The 19,525-nt window shown below is 36.5% G+C and overlaps 1 protein-coding gene across 3 annotated transcripts; it reads right to left on the minus strand.

Moving 5' to 3' along the window:
• Nucleotides 1–294: 294 nt before the first annotated feature.
• fam118b (family with sequence similarity 118 member B) lies at nucleotides 295–18,788 on the minus strand. 3 transcript variants are annotated; one of them, XM_051870027.1, is made up of 9 exons: nucleotides 18,709–18,788; nucleotides 17,911–18,188; nucleotides 15,366–15,455; nucleotides 14,132–14,384; nucleotides 9,654–9,881; nucleotides 6,413–6,541; nucleotides 2,515–2,824; nucleotides 2,368–2,433; nucleotides 295–2,065 (listed from the first exon to the last, which is right to left on the minus strand). In XM_051870027.1, exons 2-9 carry the CDS (start codon nucleotides 18,186–18,188, stop codon nucleotides 2,052–2,054), a joined length of 1,368 nt encoding a protein of 455 aa, XP_051725987.1. In that variant the 5' UTR covers nucleotides 18,709–18,788; the 3' UTR covers nucleotides 295–2,051. The 3 variants fall into 3 exon arrangements, with proteins under 3 accessions (XP_051725987.1, XP_051725989.1, XP_051725988.1); XM_051870029.1 differs by lacking the exons at nucleotides 17,911–18,188; nucleotides 18,709–18,788 and adding an exon at nucleotides 16,621–16,727; XM_051870028.1 differs by lacking the exons at nucleotides 17,911–18,188; nucleotides 18,709–18,788 and adding an exon at nucleotides 16,391–16,702.
• Nucleotides 18,789–19,525: the final 737 nt, after the last annotated feature.

Here is a 19,525-nt window from a genome sequence, read left to right on the forward strand (position 1 = left end):
AGTAGGAATTTAAACGCTGTTCTCTCCACCATATTTTGCAATGCGCAAGTACGCTATTTTCAATGAATGTGAGAGACTAATTCATCAGCCAGTAAATAATTAGAATAAAAAGGTGCGGTAAAACTATTTCTGCTACAAACCAGTGTTTATGATTAAAATAATATAATAAAAGTTACAAATGGGTGCGCCCACTGTGACGTCAAAAATAAGATGGATAGATGTAATTCATGAAGAAAAAAGAAAAAAACATTCACTGCTTCTATTTGCTTTTGCTTTTTCAGTAATGACAACACATTTGGTACCAAACAGATGTTTTATTTTAAAATAGCATATAAATACCTAAAAGACATTTGTGGACAGATGTTTTAACAGTGGACCACTGGAGTTAAAATACAAAAGGTTTATAAACAGCTGTTTACATCTTTTTAGAGCATTACTGACCAAGCATTTAAGATCCTATAAATGGGAACTAACTGTCCAAGTGCAATAAAATGTATTGAAAGTTGTGTGGCTTGAGAGGAATGATGGCATTGTATCATTATCCTCAGTCTCATGACAAGTTCAAGTAGATTCATGGAAGCTGAAATGCTTCTAAGTAAAGCCTGAGAAATCACGAGCATTTTGATTCACACCCCAGCCACCCTGACAAGGCGTTTTATGCATTTCCTCCTTCTTACAGGGCAGGACACATTTAATAATAAAAGAAATGTCCTGAGTCATATTTCAACCAATTAAAAGAAAAAAGTGTGTGTACACATATACACACACACTACAGGTCAAAAGTTTGGAATAATTACGTTTTTTGTAATGTTTTGGAAAGATTATGCTTTATATTAAGGCTACATTTATCTGATGAAAAATACAGCAAAACTGTAATACTGTGAAATATTATTACAATTTAAAATAAATGTTTTCTATTTGAATATATTTTACATTTTAATTTATTCTTGTGATCAAAGCTGAATTTTCAGCATCATTACTCCAGTCTTCAGTGTCACATGATCCTTCAGAAATTATAATATACTCAATTATTGGTTATTATTAATAATGGTTATTATTATTATTATTATTATCAATGTTTGAAACAGTGCTGCTTAATATTTTTGTGAAAAATATACTTTTTTCAGGATTCTTTGATAAATAGAAAGTTCAAAAGAACAGCATTTATTTGAAATAAAAAAAACTTTTGTAACATTATAAATGTCTTTATTGTCACTTTTGATCAATATAATGAATCCTTGCTGAATTAAAGAATCATGTGACACTGAAGACTAAAGTAACGATGCTGAAAATTCAGCTTTGCCATCATATGAATATTTTAAAATATTACAATTGAAAACATTTCACTGAATTACTGTATACTGTATTTCTGATAAAAATGAAAGAACATGAGACTTCATAAAAAAAACAATATATTGCACTATATATTGTGTGTGTGTGTGTGTGTGTGTGTGTGTGTGTGTGTGTGTGTGTGTGTGTGTGTGTGTGTGTGTGTGTGTGTGTGTGTGTGTGTGTGTGTGTGTGTGTGTGTGTGTGTGTGTGTGTGTGTGTGTGTGTGTGTGTGTGTGTGTGTTTAACCACATTAATGGTCTTTATTCAAAATGCATTGTTTTTTTTTCCCTTTTATTTTGAGGTGAAACATGACCAGGACATTTATTTTGTGAGATTCACACACTATTAAATTTTGCTGGTGCATTTACTGATGTGAAAAATGGGAAGTGAGAAACTACTACATGTTTAAGATCAGACTGGCCCTGAACATCATTCTTGGTCCACACTTCACTTAGCATAAAAAAATTCCACAAATTTCTCCTTCACTCACATGAAGAGTTTCATAAACATTTTCTGAGTTGCAGGAGTTCACAGTTTGCTTAGTGGTGTTTTCACAGACGCCTTTCCCGTGTGAAGCGAACCGGTACTGACAGCGCTCGGTTTAAATATGAGAAAAGAGTCCGTTGTGCGTGAAGATCTAGTCATACCAGACCCGAGCGGAAGGGGGCGACGGAACTGTGCAGCGGAGCTGTGGGAATGTTCTCAGACTGCCACATGTGTCACGAGTGGTAGTCTGGACAGAGAAACAGGAAGAGCTACAATGAAGATCTCATTACAACAGCAAGCATCATCTGATTTGATCACGGGAAGCCACAGCGCACATGGGGTGCAGAAGAGTACAGTGGAAAGATGTAGCAAGTTTAAAACAACAACAGAAGCCCTTGTGCTGCATTCAGGTCTACGTTTCTATCCTTCTAGAAGCATGCATTAAAGGAAAGAAAGGAAAAGGAAAAAAAAGACGCCGTCATGCTCCAGTCAAATGCCTAAACTGCCTTTAGCATGCAAGCCGGCCGACAACACGAAAGCTGTCCTAACCTTGCAGGAGGTTTTTCTGGGTCGTAAAACCATTTTGACTTTCTTCGCCTTGTGAGATGGGAGATCCTGAACGAATCAAGCAAATAAATGAGTGAAAAATCTCAAACATTGAATGTAACATGTCTAAAAAGTGAAGCCAGAGCTTACCCCAACCATTGGTCACTACGTCACGGTCCACTTCCCGGTTGCAAATCTCGTTGGCCAGCCGCTCAAAGTACTCCGGCAGGTCGGAGTATTCATTGCCGTACGAGATGACCTTAATGCCCTTGTCCAGCATGTTATCTCGAAGCTTTTTGAATTCGCCCACGTCCTCTCGCCGCACCAGCATGAAATGCTCAAGGTCGGACTTGTGTTTGACCGCCTCGAGAAACAGTGCCTGGAAAGTGGTGTCATCCACTGTCCTACCACAGCCCAGGAACACAAAAGACTTGGTTTCGTAGAGTTTTTGGATCTCCCGCTGCAAAAACAATATTATAACTGATGTTATGGACTAATGGCAGATACATTTTAAGGATGACTGAGAAATAACAGTATCTACGATAAGACAAAAAAGTTAGTTCTACTTTAAAACAAGTTAATGTTGATTTCATATGTTTCTGACAAATATTTATAGCATTTTCAATAAAAGTTTAAACAAAGATTTTCTTTTCAAAAAGATTAAAAATATCTTTCAAGATGTTTATGTATGTGATGAATTATAAATTTATAAAAATCAGTTTTTGGGGAGTCACACCACATGACGTTTTACAATCTGAACTAACCTTAAATTGTCATAAAAGGTCAAATAATCTGATATTTTAATAGATTTATTAACCTTGACGCAGAAAATAGTCCTTTATTGGGAAACTTGTATACTCCAGAAGATAGCAGATAACTTAAACACGACTAACATGGACGATGACCGACAAAGAACAGGAAGTATTTATACACCAGAGAAATTAGCTATTTAAATGACAACAAATGTGAACTAAATGACTAATCAAACGAACTGTGAAACTACCTCAAGACAGACAAACTTAGAACAAAGAAACTGAAAGTCCACAAACATGACAGTACTCTCCCCTCCCGGAAGGCGCGTCCTCGCGCCATAACTGAACACTGCGGAGGGAGGGAGTTTTGGAGGTAGACGTGGAGCTGGTGATGGACAGGGACCTGGAGGAGCCGATGGAAACAGACACCAAGGTGGAGCCAACGGTGGGAGGAACCATAGTGGAGTCTTGACTAACGGGCTAGAGACTGACTGACGGAGGCGGAACCAGGGTGCATGGGGTATCCAGTGGAACAGAGAGGCCAAAGGACCAGGGCAACATCCACTGCCCGGAAGCCCAAGGTGGAGCTGCTGGCTTGCAGGACCGGAGAGAGTGAGGAGGGAAGAAGCAGCCCAGTGGAGCCGAAGGGGTGGAGGGTTGAGACGCAGCCGGAGACACGGAAGTCTGCAGCAGAGGCAGAGCGACGACTGACCAAGGATGATCTGGAGGGACGAGGGAGCCCGGAGAAGTCCTAGGATTGGTGGACCACGGCGGAGTCGAGTCAAGGAAGTGCAGAGCCGGGGCGAAGCCGACGGGCTGACAGGTCGAGGTGGAGACAAGGGCCTGGAGGCCTGATGTAAAGCTGGGGGTTCAACCACAAGTCGAGCTGGTAGACGGGAGGCCCGAGGCAGAGCCGAAGAGCCGCATGTAGCGAGCGGCGGGGGCAGAGCCGAGGAGCAGGACGACACCAGTTGCTCCGACGGATTCAGGGAACTGGTCCAAACCAGTGGAGGAGATGAAGGATGGGGAAGTCAGGCAGGGGCATCGGCAGTGGTCCGCTCCTGGCTCTGGGATGGACTGGGCAGCTTGCTTCGGCTCAGGGAAGACCCAGGCCACTGGTTTTGACTCTGGCTCCTTCTCTGCCTCACTGATGCCTCAGGAAGATAACTTAAACACGACTAACATAGACGATGACCGACAAAGAACTGAACCAATCAGGAACTATTTTTACACCAGGGAAATTAGCTAATTAAATGACAACAGGTGAACAAAATGACTAATAAAACGAACGGAGAAACTAGGTCAAGACAGACTAAGAACAACTAAGAACAAAAAAACTAAGAACAAAGAAAACTGAAAGTCCATAAACATGACACTATGATACAATCTCCTGTTTTATTTTTTAATTATGCAAGTTAGTCTCACCACATGACTGATTTGGTGGACCAAAGGTTTTAAAATATTAATAAGTAAATATTACTACATTTTGTTAAAATATTATTTTAATTAAAAAAAAAAATGCTGAACTACTTAATGTTTTCTTTTCAAGAATTTCATTTTTTTTAATGATTTTTTTTCTCTTCATTTTGATATTAGGACAGTTACATCACTAGGGCTGTGGAGAAAAATCTAACTGCAATTTATAAACAAAATTTTTTTTTAAATTGATTTGCTGTGCTGGTCTTTAGGGCTGCACAATTTAGCCAAAATACTGTGATTATACAGTCAAACCAAAAAATTATTCAGACATTTTAGATGTATTTTTACTAGTGGGTGCAGGACACTATAGTTCATTTATGTAAGTGAGGATAGCAAAATAATGACATTTTATACCCAAAAATTCTTCATACAGTGGACTGTCAGTAAAACTGATAAAAATTTGGAACCAAAAATTATTCAGACACTTTGACCTGAACATGTTTTGCTTAAGTGTTATCTGACAAGATAATTTTTTTTCTGACACAGTTTAACTCTGAGATCTCTGAGGTCATATTTTATTACTGTTTTTTTTAACTATAGTGAATAAACAGAATTAATGAATGAAATGTTCAAGGTGTCTGAATACATTTTGGCTTGACCGTATATCAATAATATGGCTATTTAATAATAATAATAATAATAATAATAAATAAAAATATAAAAATTACTAAATAAAAACAAAATAAGAAATATTACTATTGTAATATTTCACTGTAAAGGTATTTAAGAAAAATAATATAATTTTATTGTAAAATTTCAATGCTAACATTTATAGCTGTCTTAAGTTCTAAATTTTCAAATGTTATAGTCAGCATGAAATCAAAATACTTTTTTTTTTTTTAACTTTTTTTATTTATTATAAATGATTTATACGTGCACATCATTATTTTTTTTAAATTTCACGTGCCCTTGTAATCTTTAATCAAAATAACTTCCCCTCCCTCTTGCAGCAACAGCTCTTCTTCGGGGCGGGACGACCTGTCACTCACATGAGATCACAGCAGTAGCAAACCACAACCATCCAATCAATTCCCAACAGACAAAATCAAGTCCTGCCCTCCATTTTTTTCCTCATTTGAGAAGCAGTTTCATTTGGATATACATCACAATAGGGAAGAAAAGACAATAACAACTTCCCTTTCATGCCAACTTAAACCCCTTAAATTATTTATATGGTAAACCACAGGAATAAGTGCTTCTCTTTTGTTGTTAAGTGCTTCTGATTACAAGGATGGTAAGGATGGTCGGTGCATGTTGAGTTTACAAATGCACGTTAAAGCGTTGCAAACTCATAGCAGATGCAGAGACGGATTATGTGTGGAGCAGCATTAATTGTTTCATTTTGAAACGCACGCAGCACATATATTTATTTAACTAAATCACAGCTATTTTGACTTAATGCCCCCTCCCAGAAAAAAAAAAAAATATCAAAATGAATTTTAATTCAGAAATTAAAACATGCACAGCATAGAAAAGGCATGGTAAAATGACTGTATGTATGAATTGTATTTTTTATGCATTTTTGAATAAATTAACTGATCCAGACAAACAAAACTGCATTATGTGACTAACCATCATAACATAATATATTATTTTATGATGCGTTTATCATCGTCATATAAACTTCATATAATGCTGATAATGCTGTCATAACAGTTTGTTCAAGGACTGGACAGTGAGAAACAAAAACTGCTACAAAAGGGAGTATCTCTTTGAGCCAGAATGCTTTGGTTCACTGTGTCCTCCACCCCAGTGAATTATCAACTTCCAGTGGTATGACTTTATTTTACTCCTGAGAGGAGAAAACATTTACTCACCATGACTTCTGTGTTCCTCAGAACATTCTGGTAGCCAGCAGGATGCAGTACGATACCACTGGGGTTGGTGTAAACACCGTGAATATGGAGCACACTCAGTCTTCTCTTCTCCTGAGCCCACTCCAGAACCTGCACACACATCCACACAGCAGCATTTCATACTCCACTGATCCCAATCCAGTTCCCTCTAGGTCCAGCTGATTTTAATGACTGTGGGTTCTAATCAAGAGGCATTTGATGGAAAAGGTGCATAAACACCCAGCCTAAAGGCCACACTATGGAAAACCACACACGGCCTGATTAATAAGGACAGAGAACTGAACATGCAGTCACTTGTGTTTCAGAGGGCCCTTCAGGTGAGCTGCTGTAGAGCTTACATGCACTAATGCACTACATGACGCTTGGCCGGGGACCATAAGGCTGATTTTATGGCTAATAGCTGAAGCTTTCACTGCTTTGTGCTGAAGGAGATTTATGGCCAAAAGCAAACAGAGATGAACCCAGTGCCCTGAACATCTGAAGAACATCATATCACAAATTTATTTCATTATTTTTTGTTTAAGCTTAAAGGGGACCTATTATGCAAAATTCACTTTTGCATGGTGTTTGAACATAAATGTGTGTTGGCAGTGTGTGTACACAACCACCCTATAATGATAAAAATCCACCCACTCCTTTTTTTTTTAATCCCCATAAATCATAAGCAGTGTCTCAGAACAAGCCGTTTCCAGATCCCTGGCAATGTGACGTCACTTTAGCCACAGGCCCCGCCCACGAATGTTGACAGACACTGCCGTTTTAACATAGAACCGCCCTGAGCGAGTTCACAGCCAGTTGTACAGTCCCCCATTGCTACACCGACGAGAATGTCTCCCAAGCGTTTTAGGTGTTCTGTAGCTGGATGGATTCATCCAAATCTGAGCCGCTGAAGACGAGGTGGATTCATTTTGTTTTCCAAGAAAATGCTCCCTCAATTCTACCCAAATTCGTTTATGTCTGCGCGAATCATTTCACACCGGACTGCTTTGTGAACGAATATTAATACAAAGGGACAATACAAAACAGAGGTTGTGCTAAAAATGTGCTACTCAAGGATATATAAGTACAAACTGTTCGTGATCCAGCTTACACCCTTCAGAGTGATACTGGATACGGCAGTAATAAAGGTGAGAGTAATTTATTACAGTTCATCGGAGTTGATTTACGGATATAAAGTGTACCAGTTTATTAAGCACCACGCAAAAAGGCATAAGGTCTTTATATATTTGTTTACTGTTAGTTGTAACGAGTGTTTCTGTGTACGTCGCTATGTATGTTGATGATAATGCAAGGGAAAGAGAGAGTTTATGGATAATATTTTAATGCACATTTGCACTGTGTTTTATTAAACTCTTACAGAGATTTTCTAGAGTGAAAACGGACGCTTCTTATTTTGTGTGAAGTACAATAAACATCATAAAACTCATCTGTAAAGTTTTGGCCATCATTCGGACGGTACAACAGGCTTGTACTAATACAGTGGATAAAAACAAGAAGACAAAATAAGTTATAACCGTAATTGAACTAAACTATACCTGTTCTATCTCCATGCAGCATATATTCGCAGTTTCTGACATTATAGTGCATCCTGACTGAATCCTGACACCAGAGAATCAGCTCTTAAAGCTCCACCCTCTTAGACAGAGTGCAGCAGCTCATTTGCATTTAAAGGGCCCACACTGAAACGGCGCGTTTTTGGTCAACCACAAAAAGTGGCAATTTTAACATGCTATAAAAAATTATATGTTGGGTATTTTGAGCTAAAACTTCACATACACACTCTGGGGACAACAGAGACTTATTTTACATCTTGTAAAATGGGGCATAATAGGTCCCCTTTAAAGCAACTGATGATCTGACGATAAGTATTTTTGTAGAAGTCCTCATGGTCTCTTCTTCAGATGTTTTTTTGTATCTGTCAGTGACTGATTTATCTCCGAGGGGAATTCCACTTTGCAACATAAACAATGCAATTCAATCATAGACTAAATAATTGCGGCATATATGATGTCACATCGCCCAATGGCCTGCCAAAACTTTTAAGAATTAGAATTATGATTTACATCTGTTAAAACTGCATTTTCTTGTCACTTGTGAGTGATATAAAAAGCCATCATACGTAATTTAAGTGCCATATTATCATACGAGTACTATTCACTTGAAATAATATGGTTATCGCCAATATCAGTATATTGTGACATCCCTAATATATATATATATATATATATATATATATATATACACACACTGTTTATTTAATTCTGTATTATTTATAATTAATTGTGAATTCAATATTACAAAACTTGTAATTTCTAAAGTAAACATTTTATAGGATTTGAAAATTAACTAATTACTATCATAAATTAAACAAAAACAACTTAATAATTTATCATTATTAAAATGATTATTACAGTGACATTTGTATTTTATAATAATAATCATATGATTTTCACAGGTTAATTTATACTATTTAGATTTTTACTACGATGTTGAAAAAGATCGACCTTACTTAAAATCATCGCTTCAAAAAAACAAATCCCTTCAGATATTTAGATTATTAAAGTATCTTCTTTCATTGACGCTACATTTATGTATTGATCGAATCCAAATCAAAAACTTAGACCTCCTTCACTATTCAAATATAACACATTTAGGGCCCTATGAAATACATTTTATTTTTTTCCCAAATTCCGTTTTATTCTTTTCCAAATTCCGTTTTTTCCATTTTATTTTTTCCAAATTCTGTGTTTTCTGTTTTAAGCTTTCTGGATTCCATTTTAGTTGTTTTATTAAATTTGAAATTCAAAAAGCATGTCAGATTAATTGAATTCATAAAAACAACTAAATGTATTAATTTAAGGACCTACAATAATAGGACCCTATGAAATGCCTAAACTAAACCATGCGTCTGCGCCATTCATTCACACAGAGACACGTCTTTTTGCAGTTTAAAATTCACAGACACTAGTCTATATCACGATTCGATTTATTTATTAATCAAAAATTTGACAAATTCCGTGATATTCCGCATTATACAGTAAATTCCATTTTTATGACTGGATTCCACGATTCCGTCCGCGTTTTCCGCATCACGGAAATCATAGGGCCCTAAACATTGTAAGCGCCTAATAATGAATTTTGAACTGTAATGCTAATTCACCTAATTTATACTGAGTTCAGTATAAGGAAACATAGCAGGTACCTTCTTCTCATCTGTGAGATCCAAAGACTCCAGCTTGGTCCCTTGGTGCGCAGCGTAGATCTCTAACAGGTTGTCAAAGTTGGTGGTGAGGACCAGGGCACCGCTCTCCATCAACTGCAGCACAGAGCGGAGGAGATGCTTCCCAGCATTCTCCATCTTACACTCCAGGTCATCAAACACCTCGTAGAGGCAGTCTTTAAAAAAGGTGGAGCGTACATTTCCTGTCCGCTACAGAGAATGCAAGAGGTGAAAAGAAAGAAATATGAGATGTTTGGAAAAACAAAACAACTTCAGGAGTATTTAAATAACTCTTTTGTGATTGTACAGCAATGTTACAGAGTGAACCATAACATGCTTCTAGAATGGAATAAACACATTATCTTCTTTGAGAACATTGGAATGTGCTCTATGGAACACATAAAAGGAAATTAAGTACTTAATTCATACATTTAAGCTAAAATTGTAGCCAATTAAATTAGATTGATTTTTACTTGTTCTGTGGTGGTTTGCCCGTGCGAACTTCAACCCTGATAATAGGAATCTCATAAGAAATAGAAGTACTTCAGTCATTACGGTGACTTACATTTCAGTCAGTAAAGTGTTCATTAGACACCGTACATGATTTAATTTCAAACACTGTGAAGTATGTGAGAGATTGTGGAGAGAGCACTGAGAATAGAGTAGTTCTGACAGCAGTGCCCTTGTCCTGGTCAGACTCAATCTCATTACACTGAGCTGAATTCATTCTCTGAGCTTGGCCGAGGCACATGGAAAACCAGAGAGAGAGAGGCTGCTATGAATAGCTTGCAGAATCCACTTTCTCAGGAAGAGGCTAATTATCAGCACCTCCACACCTGCTGAGAACTAATGCCTCTGATCTTAGAGGTGTAGGTGTCTTTCAACTGTTTACACCTGTTATTAACATTCGTCTCGGGCATCGGATCACATGTGGTCAGCGCTAAATACAGATGTAAATAGGGCTGCCCTTGACCAAAGATTTTTCTAGTCGGTCAAGTAGTCTTTCATTTAAGCGATTAGTTGACTAATCGCACTTTTATATTAATAAGCCATATAAATCATAATAATGATCCTTTAATTGCCTATATATATAATACATAGCCTAATCAGCTCTCAAGCGCACATAAAGCTTGCCACAACGCAGCGGCAAATGTAATGATTATGAATGTGTCATGAAAAAACAGAAAAGAGACTGTTTAAACATTTTAATAATTTATTGATAATGTTTTCTGTGTTTTCGGGCGCAGAGATTAAGTCGACGATGTTGAATCATCATCTCCGCAGTATGCATATTTCATATGGATTACATAATCTGAGAATATTTGTTTTCCACTTGAATTGGTTGACATTTCAAGCTTTCTATAGATATATTTCTCTTGTCTGTGAGGCAAATATACATTGAGTTTTGGTTTATCTTTTGACACGATCAAGTTCATAGAGACCGAGACAGCAGAAAGCACATCCTGTTTGTTTTCTTTATTTTACAAAGGCACAAACTTTTTTTCTGCGGCTAACCAGCTAATAAAATTTTTGGTTGACCAAGCCTAAAGATTAGTCAACTATTAGGGGGCAGCCCTAGATGTAAACCACTCAAACGAGATTTACAGAGCTCCAGGCAATATAAATGGACATGTTATGAGTAAAAAATTTGCATGTAATGTCTTTTTACATCTGTGTTCTGTGAATTGTTGTGTTGACAATAAAAAGTTTCAGTGGAAAAAATGAATGAAAATGTTGATGACACTTGCAAAAGGAGGGCAGATGTACACACATGACAGGATGACTGAAAGTGTTTTAAAAATGTAAAACGCAAGTTTATTTTTATGTTGCACTTTAAAAAAAATAGCAGCTGCTTTTTTTCTTTGTTTGTTTTTACATGACATTAGTCAGTGTACGTCAGCCTCATTTTCATTCCTGTCAATACTTAATAATTATTGACAGGAATGAAAATGAGGCTGACGTATAAAAGTACAGTGTTCAATGTATTGTACTCTTGTTTAACAATATACAGACTGCTCATCTGATGAAACATCTTTCCAAAAATGTTTCAGCAGACAAAAACAGTTTTGAAAGTTGTGAGTTTTTAAAATTACATGTGATCTAGGATAGAGCACATGCCTTTATAAAGACTGCACTGTAAGTCTATCCCTCACAGCCTTGTTTGATCCATGTAAAATTCAATATGTTGTCTGACTAAGGTCTATTGATTTTTTTTTTTTTTTTTTTGTCTGGAGCCCTGATTTGGGTACCCAATGAAAACTAACAGCATTGAGCAACAAGCACTGAGAAATCAGATGAACACTAAATAATATTTGGAAGGTTTCTGACTTTTTTGTGCTTATCAACACGCAGTAAGTAACTCAATAGCTTTGATTTCTGAATCAAAAAATCAGTTTGAATGTCTCAGGTATGACTTTCATGCTCAAACATGTGAATGTTTATTTTAACTGGCATCCTCCGACTTGCAGCGAACATTACAAAGCAATGCGTAACTACAGCTGAATGGATTATTGTCTAGCCGTGGCATGTTGTCCTGGAGGTGTGAATCCTGGATGCATGTTCAGATTAGCCTCATTTTTTGCGCCGATCTCCAACGGGTCATTTGATCGACTGGGGTCTGCTCTGTTCTGTTCACATAAGGCTCAAAATTCACACAATTAGGTTAAACCATTAAAAAGACCTTTGGAGATATGAGACCTTACAGGTAGGGTAGGCAGTGTTTCAGGGCCAAAAAATGTTCGTCCAAAACAACAAGCTTTTGCTGCATTTACGCCATGTCGTAATCATAATTACAAGATGACAACCCGTAGCGTTCTACCCGGAGCTATTCACGTCCTCAAACTCAGATTTATGCTTTCTATGGCAACACTATCAACGCCAAAATGAAACTGCAGCAGTCCAGTGGTACAAGTCAGAGCTCTGTAAGTTGTTTACATTTATTATTATTGTAATTATAATGATATGTTCTTTGAGACATGAGGTAATGCAATGGCGTCTCTCGTGACACTTTGCAGACTCTGCTGTGTACATTCATCTGTTTTGGAGGAGGCGTGGCTTTGGAGACGCTCTGAAGGGAGGGTTGGATCTTATGTTTTCAAAGCTAGCTTGCCATTTCTAGCCTCTCCGAAACTGCCTTTAACTCCAGAGCATTGCAACTAACAATAACAAACACTGAGCTTGGAAATTCACTGGGATGGTGACAGACTGCAGGCTGATGTTTTTCTAGGAGAGTTGTTTTGTTGATGTGGATTGTTCAGCTCCAACCATTCCAGGCAATGAAACATCAGCAGTGGTGCTGAAATTCATTACCTAACCCCCTTTCACAGGCATAATGCCATCTAAATCCTCTAGCGACACTGGTGGGTTTTGGATGCAATTGATACAGGGGCTTGACAATGAAAAACAGGGATAAATCACTGAACACTGTTTTGACAGAGTGTCAAAAACAACACAGGTGGCACGTGGCTCTACGCCTCATTCTGGCCGAAAAGAAAGGAACAGACTAATGGTGGACAAACTCAAAGTTGTGCTCTTCCAACATTTTCACTGACCCCACCAAAGAAAATAAAAATCCCCCAGATGAAATTTTAAGTGTTTCTTTACAAATTTACAACCAATTTATGGTATAAGTCATAAAATCTAGGGCTGGGTGGACAATATAAATTAATCAATTTTAATCAATCTTCATTTTGATGAACTGATATTGATTCTTAAATCCCAAGATCTATGCTAGTGCACCTGCCATCCAATAATCGTAATAATCTTGGTACTTCGTTACTTTTGAATAAAAAATTATTATCAAGAAATTGAAACAAAAAAATAATTTTTTTGCGCCATTTAATGTGGCGTGACCGATCACTGTAGCCGCATCTTCTGCTTTACTACTAGTTATAGCACAAAATAATCATGCATAAACATTAGAGGGTATATTAAAAGAAACAGTACAACTTACTGAAATGTATCATGTCTAATGTAATCGCTCAATCAGACTTTCACCCGTGGGAATACTTCTGGAAGCTCAAACATGCTGCGTAACACACCAGAATGAACCTCTTCGGTTACGCAGCACGTTTCAGCTTCTGGAAGAGGTTTGTTCTTGAGCTTCTGCTTATGTTCGCTGATCGAGTAAAAGCCTAAATTAAATCTGTTCATCAAACAAAGCGATCGAGTCTCTTCAGAAAATTTGGACTAAACCGCTCGATTCATATGGATTAGTTTTCCGATCTCTTTATAAACTTTTTGAAGCTTTAAAGTGGTAGTTGCAAAGGCAGTCTATGGAGGGACAGACATCTCTCAGATTTCATCAAAAAGATCTTCATTTGTGTTTCGAAGATGAACGAAAGTCTTAGAACAACATGAGTGTGAGTAATTAATGACAGAATTTTCATTTTGGGGTGAACTAACCCTTTAAGGAAAAGATTAAGTAAGAAAAATGATAAAAAAAAATGGTTTGCTCTTACCGGTGAAAGTTTCTGAATAAGGTCATGAGCAACGTGTACTAGGTTCTTGTCCTCTTGCAGACTTTTCTGGAAGCGGCGGCTCTCCTCCTCCTCAAGCAGATCAAAGTCATTGGCAGCATCTAGCAGCGCCTGGATCAGACCTTTCCAGGAGCGCAGCGCGGGCACCTGAGGAGCTACAGCTGAACTCACCCCTGTGCCGATCACCAGCACCAGCTCAGGGGCACGCTTGGTCTTCAGGCTGGGCAGCAACTTCCTATAGTCAGCAGAGGTGGAGAAAATGTAATCAGTTCAGAGGAAACATGCATATGGATGAAACTACGCTGCAGAGCTGTATGCAAATTCACTTCAAAAATAGGACCTGAAGTAAAAGGAGGACCTTAACTTTCAGAAAAACATCACCTCATGAGCCATTTTATTTTCTATTCATTATCTCTATTATGTTTGCGATTATTACAAACTGTTGGACATATCACAATACATGTTAAAAACAATCGTTTTGTGCGATTGTTAGTTTTTAACAATAAACATTAAAGTCAGCATGAAATTAAAATTCTCCCTCTATTTTGTAAATTCACGTTATAGGTTGCAAATGTTGTCCTACGTTCAGCTGTCACTCAGAAAGGAACTATTTACTTGGGACCAAATGTGGGTTTGCTGTTACTGATAAACTTATATTTCCCATAAAATAAAGAAAAACATTTGTTAAATCATTTTTACTTGCGTAACTGGGCTGAAATTTTGAGCTCGATGAATGCAGTCAACAGTGTAAAAATGGAAATGAAACTGAAATTAGATTATTTCCTTGTTACCTCTTTGGTGTCACAACTCATGCATTAATATGGTTATTATTAATTATTAATATTAAAAATACAGTCGTTCATTGTTCATGTTAGTTCACAGTGCATTAACAAATACAACTTTTGATTTTAAAAATGCATTAGTAAATGCTGAAATTAAAATAAACTAAGATTAATAATTGCTTTAGAAGTATTGTTCATTCTTAGTTACTGTTAACTAAATAAGCTGACTAATGGTAACTAATGAAATCTTATTGTAAAGTGTTAATGAATATGAAAAAAAACGTCCCGGTAAAATCATCCTTATCAGTAAGTTCTTTGGAAAATCATATTTGTCAGAACAGGTCACCAAACAGAAGCTGACTGCAATGAAGAACATTTGGCTCGCCTTGGGAATGTGCTGGCAGAAAAGCAAGAAACATCTGCTGTTTTCATACCTGGCCTTCTTAGCCACTGTGTCACCATCCTCAGAGTCAGGGGAAGGACGCTTCTCTGTCTTCACTGTAACAACAGAGGCCATTCGACTCCTACAAAAAAAAAACAAAGATCCATTTAAGTAACAAATATTGACCAACATTTTTACCACACAATTACCCCGTATATAAACCTGGTGAATTTAAGTTTCATGTTGTTATTAATTGATTTTAAGCAACATCAAGTGTTCATTTAGAAGGTTAATACAACTTAATTGTATTAATTGTCCTTGACGTAGGAGATTTATTCTCCTCTGGAAGAACAAGAGAGTATTTGCCTGCTCATGTGAGGAACAAACGTGAAGATGCTGCAGTTCTTTGTTGTGCTCACTTCACTCAGGGGCCAGCAGCTGTTAGTCAACACATATAGCTCAGTTCTTGCTCTGTTTTTTCGTTATTTTTCTTTCATATTCATACCAGAAAGACTCGACTGCACATGAAAAGCCTAGAAAATCAATCATAACCTACAACAACAAACTCTGGCCAAAAATCCAAGACAGCCTCTTTAAGCTAGCGAGCTAACAGGCTAGCTACATTTGTGATTTATTTCAGCGCGTAATAATTGAATTATTAAGTTATAACAGATTTTTTTTTTAAATATTTGACACCAGAATTATGAGTACTACTAACGTAATTCTTATGATATGCCATGTTTTGGCTTGTTTGGCTTGATATACCATGTTTTGGGATGTTTTAGCTGGGACGTTTAGGTGTCTTCAACTAAGCTTTCAGTCACCTGTTGCTTTTGTTCCATATGTGACACACAGTACAGTTTTAGCATGCAGGCTAAAAATACATTATTGTCTATGTGGATATTATTTAATTTCAAACTTCAAGAGAAACAAAAAACAAACAAACAAACAAAAAAACATTTATTAGAGTAACGTTACATCAGGAAAGACGAGATAACTGAAAAGGCGAGACAACAACAGCAGCAGCAGCCTACTGAAACAAACAGCATATCATAAAAAGTTTCAAACACTACTTACCGAGATGAACAAAGAAAATAAGGATCCGAGTACTTAATCTAAAATTTCCCTGAAGCGTTTACTAATGATAAAACAAAACACTAAGGACAAACTCTATTATTTATCTAACAAACGTTAAGTGTCTCTCTATATTAAATCTCAATGCCAGTAGGGTATCAGTGCCAGTCAGCCTTCAGAGTCAAAAAAGCTAAAGGCCTTGAAAAAAATCAGGTCAGCCTTTAGCGAAGTACCTGTCCAGAGTCTTGCCTCTGCGGATCCTTACGAGCTTTACATGTGTCCGCGCATCACAGCGAATGTGCGCGCCGCCGAGCGCGTGCGTGTGTCTATGGGATGTGAGTGAAGGATTAATCCGCCAGACTGCCACAGTCACTTACTTACAGGCCTCCAAAACAGGGTTATTACAGTTAACTAAAACCATAAAAAAAATAAAATAAATAAACGTACGTTACATGAAATAAAATAAACTTTTCCTGAAATATAAACTTATTTTATTTCAGCTAGTTGCCAAGGCAACATTTCTCATTTCCATTTAGTTTAAATAAAACAGAAATAAAAATGAAAACCATAAAATTAACATGAAGACAGAAAAAAAAATTCAAAATATTATTAATAAACACTATAATAGTGGCCTATCTCAATGATAAAATAACTGCTCCAAACTGAGTAGTCTATCAAATTAGTAGTACATTTTCAAAAGCTCTAATTAATCTTTTTGGGGGCATTTTAGAAATATTAAATGTTCAGATTGAGCACTATGGGCATGATAGGCTTGTTCAAAGATTTGATGAAGCCTTAAAATGCTGTCTAGTAATGTTTTTGGACACACTCACTGATTCTATAAATGGATAATAAAATTTTTCTTTAGCATAAGTCTGCATCTAAATAATTTTTGTGATAAATAAGTTATGGACTTTGCTGCGTGTCAGAAACAGCTTTTAAGTCATTTAGAAAAATATGGTCAAGCTATGTTTTAATGTGCAGTTGTTACAGTGTAATTACACAAATTAGTACTGAGAAAAATATTAATTAATAACATAAACTTATTATAGGGCAAGGTTAATTGTTAGTTGCATACATAATTTACTATTATTAATATAATAAATACTTTTCATGTAACATGTAACTACGGCACAATAAAATACAGGCTTACATTTTATTTTAAATTGTCCTTGTTACAGTGTAATGATACATTTAAGTACTGAGTAATATTAATTAAAGACATGTACTTACTATAGGGATAAGGTTAGGATTAGGGTTTGGTTTAGGGTTATAGCATGTAATTATGCATAATTTACTGTTATTACTATACAGTAAGTATAAGTAACATGGACACTGTAAATAAAGTGTTACCATACTCACATCAACTTTGTGTGTGTGTGTTGACACTGACAGGGTCACATAGTTGAGTAACATAGCTGACCAGACACACTATTGACTACATGAACATTTATTTTATAGCATATCAAAGTATAAAATGTTAAAAAAGCAGCATCTTAAAGGACATAAACGTAACTTTCTACCTTGTTTCTTCAGGTGGCTGGTCAAATTCAGGGCGGTCTGCTGGAGTAATCATGTTTTCTAGCATTCGCTTTCTTTGTCTTCTTCTCTGTTGTGCTTTTCTCCATTTGTCTCTTTTGCTTTGTTTCTCACTCTCACTCAACTCTGCGATTGGTTTCACATTTCCTAGTCTTATTAGTCTGTACCATGCCTCTCTCTGCTTTTCTAAATATTGTGCCCTTCTTGAGGGATCAGCATCCCGCCGAGCCCTGTATCTTCGCTGTTTCTCTGCTGCTGACATCTGTCAATATCATGGAAATGATGCATCGTTACATAATAATGGATCATGGATGAAGATGTGAAGTTGCCATTCAAAAGTTTGGGGTCAAATAAAAAAGTCATTTTAAATTATAATAGTTCACAATATTACTGTTTTTACTGTATATTTGTTACAGTACTGTATCAAATAAATGCAGCCTTGGTGAGCATATGAGACTTCTTTCAAAAATATTAAAAAATCTTACCAACCCCAAAGTTTTGAACAGTATACTGCTAATTATACTGTGTTGAACTACGACAAGTATAGTTATATATAAACTATAACTCATATAAACAGGCTTAAACATTAAAAATTATAGTGATTCGTGTCTGTAACTAACATGAGTAACATTCACATTACTGAGTAACATAGTTGACAGGTAACATAGTTGACATTCTCATCTTATTTGACCCACACAGCATTTTTTATATATTTTGTACATGTACTCTCATTATATGCACTATTATCGATGAAATATTGAAGAAAATCAGAGTCCACTCACCAGTTTCTTTTCAAAATGTCTGCCACTGAAGGCAATACAATCATGTGATGCAAGTCACATGGTTTTGGGACAAACTATTGCTCAGTTACATGGGGGTGATCTACTAGTAAATTCTGATCTATTTGTAAGTTGACAACAGCAAAGTAAGATAATAATTTTGATATTAGAAGAAATATATTATTTCTATCACATACTTATTTATTGGGTACTACTGATTTGATATAAAATAATGCAGATATTATTCATATGCATGGTGCATTTTGAATGCCAGTCTGTTTGGAATATATATATATATATAATGTTTGCACTGTTGTACTGCACTGATATATAACAACATAATATAACATAATATAATATGATATAATATAATTTCTAGCATTTGCAAACATGCAGCTCAATGGCAGATGGCTGTAAAAGAGCTCAAGTCTGTAAGTTGCTCTTTTTATAGCAGTTCAGTCTCTGTGAAAGTAGGATATGTTCCTATTCAAATGCTGCCTACCATAATAAAGTTAATGGGCTAATGGCAAGGCTTGCTCTATTTTGGACAGGTCATGATGTGCCTGCGGTTAATGAAGCGTCAAGTTTTATATAGCCTCTTGCGCAGAGACACAAGAGCATCCTTATTTTCAGTACTTTCTTCCTCTAGTGTTCTCTCTTTTCACCCACTGGCCATGTATTTGATTGCTTCTCACTGATTGCACATGAAAATCTACATAATGTTGATTAAGCAGGTACTGTAATTGTGGTTAGAGGGGTTTTGTGAGCAGACAGCACAAGGGCCCATAAAGTAAAGCCATAAGTATGACCATGAGTTTAC

This window comes from Ctenopharyngodon idella, chromosome 18 (genome assembly GCF_019924925.1).
Source record: "Ctenopharyngodon idella isolate HZGC_01 chromosome 18, HZGC01, whole genome shotgun sequence".
Classification (NCBI taxonomy): domain Eukaryota; kingdom Metazoa; phylum Chordata; class Actinopteri; order Cypriniformes; family Xenocyprididae; genus Ctenopharyngodon; species Ctenopharyngodon idella.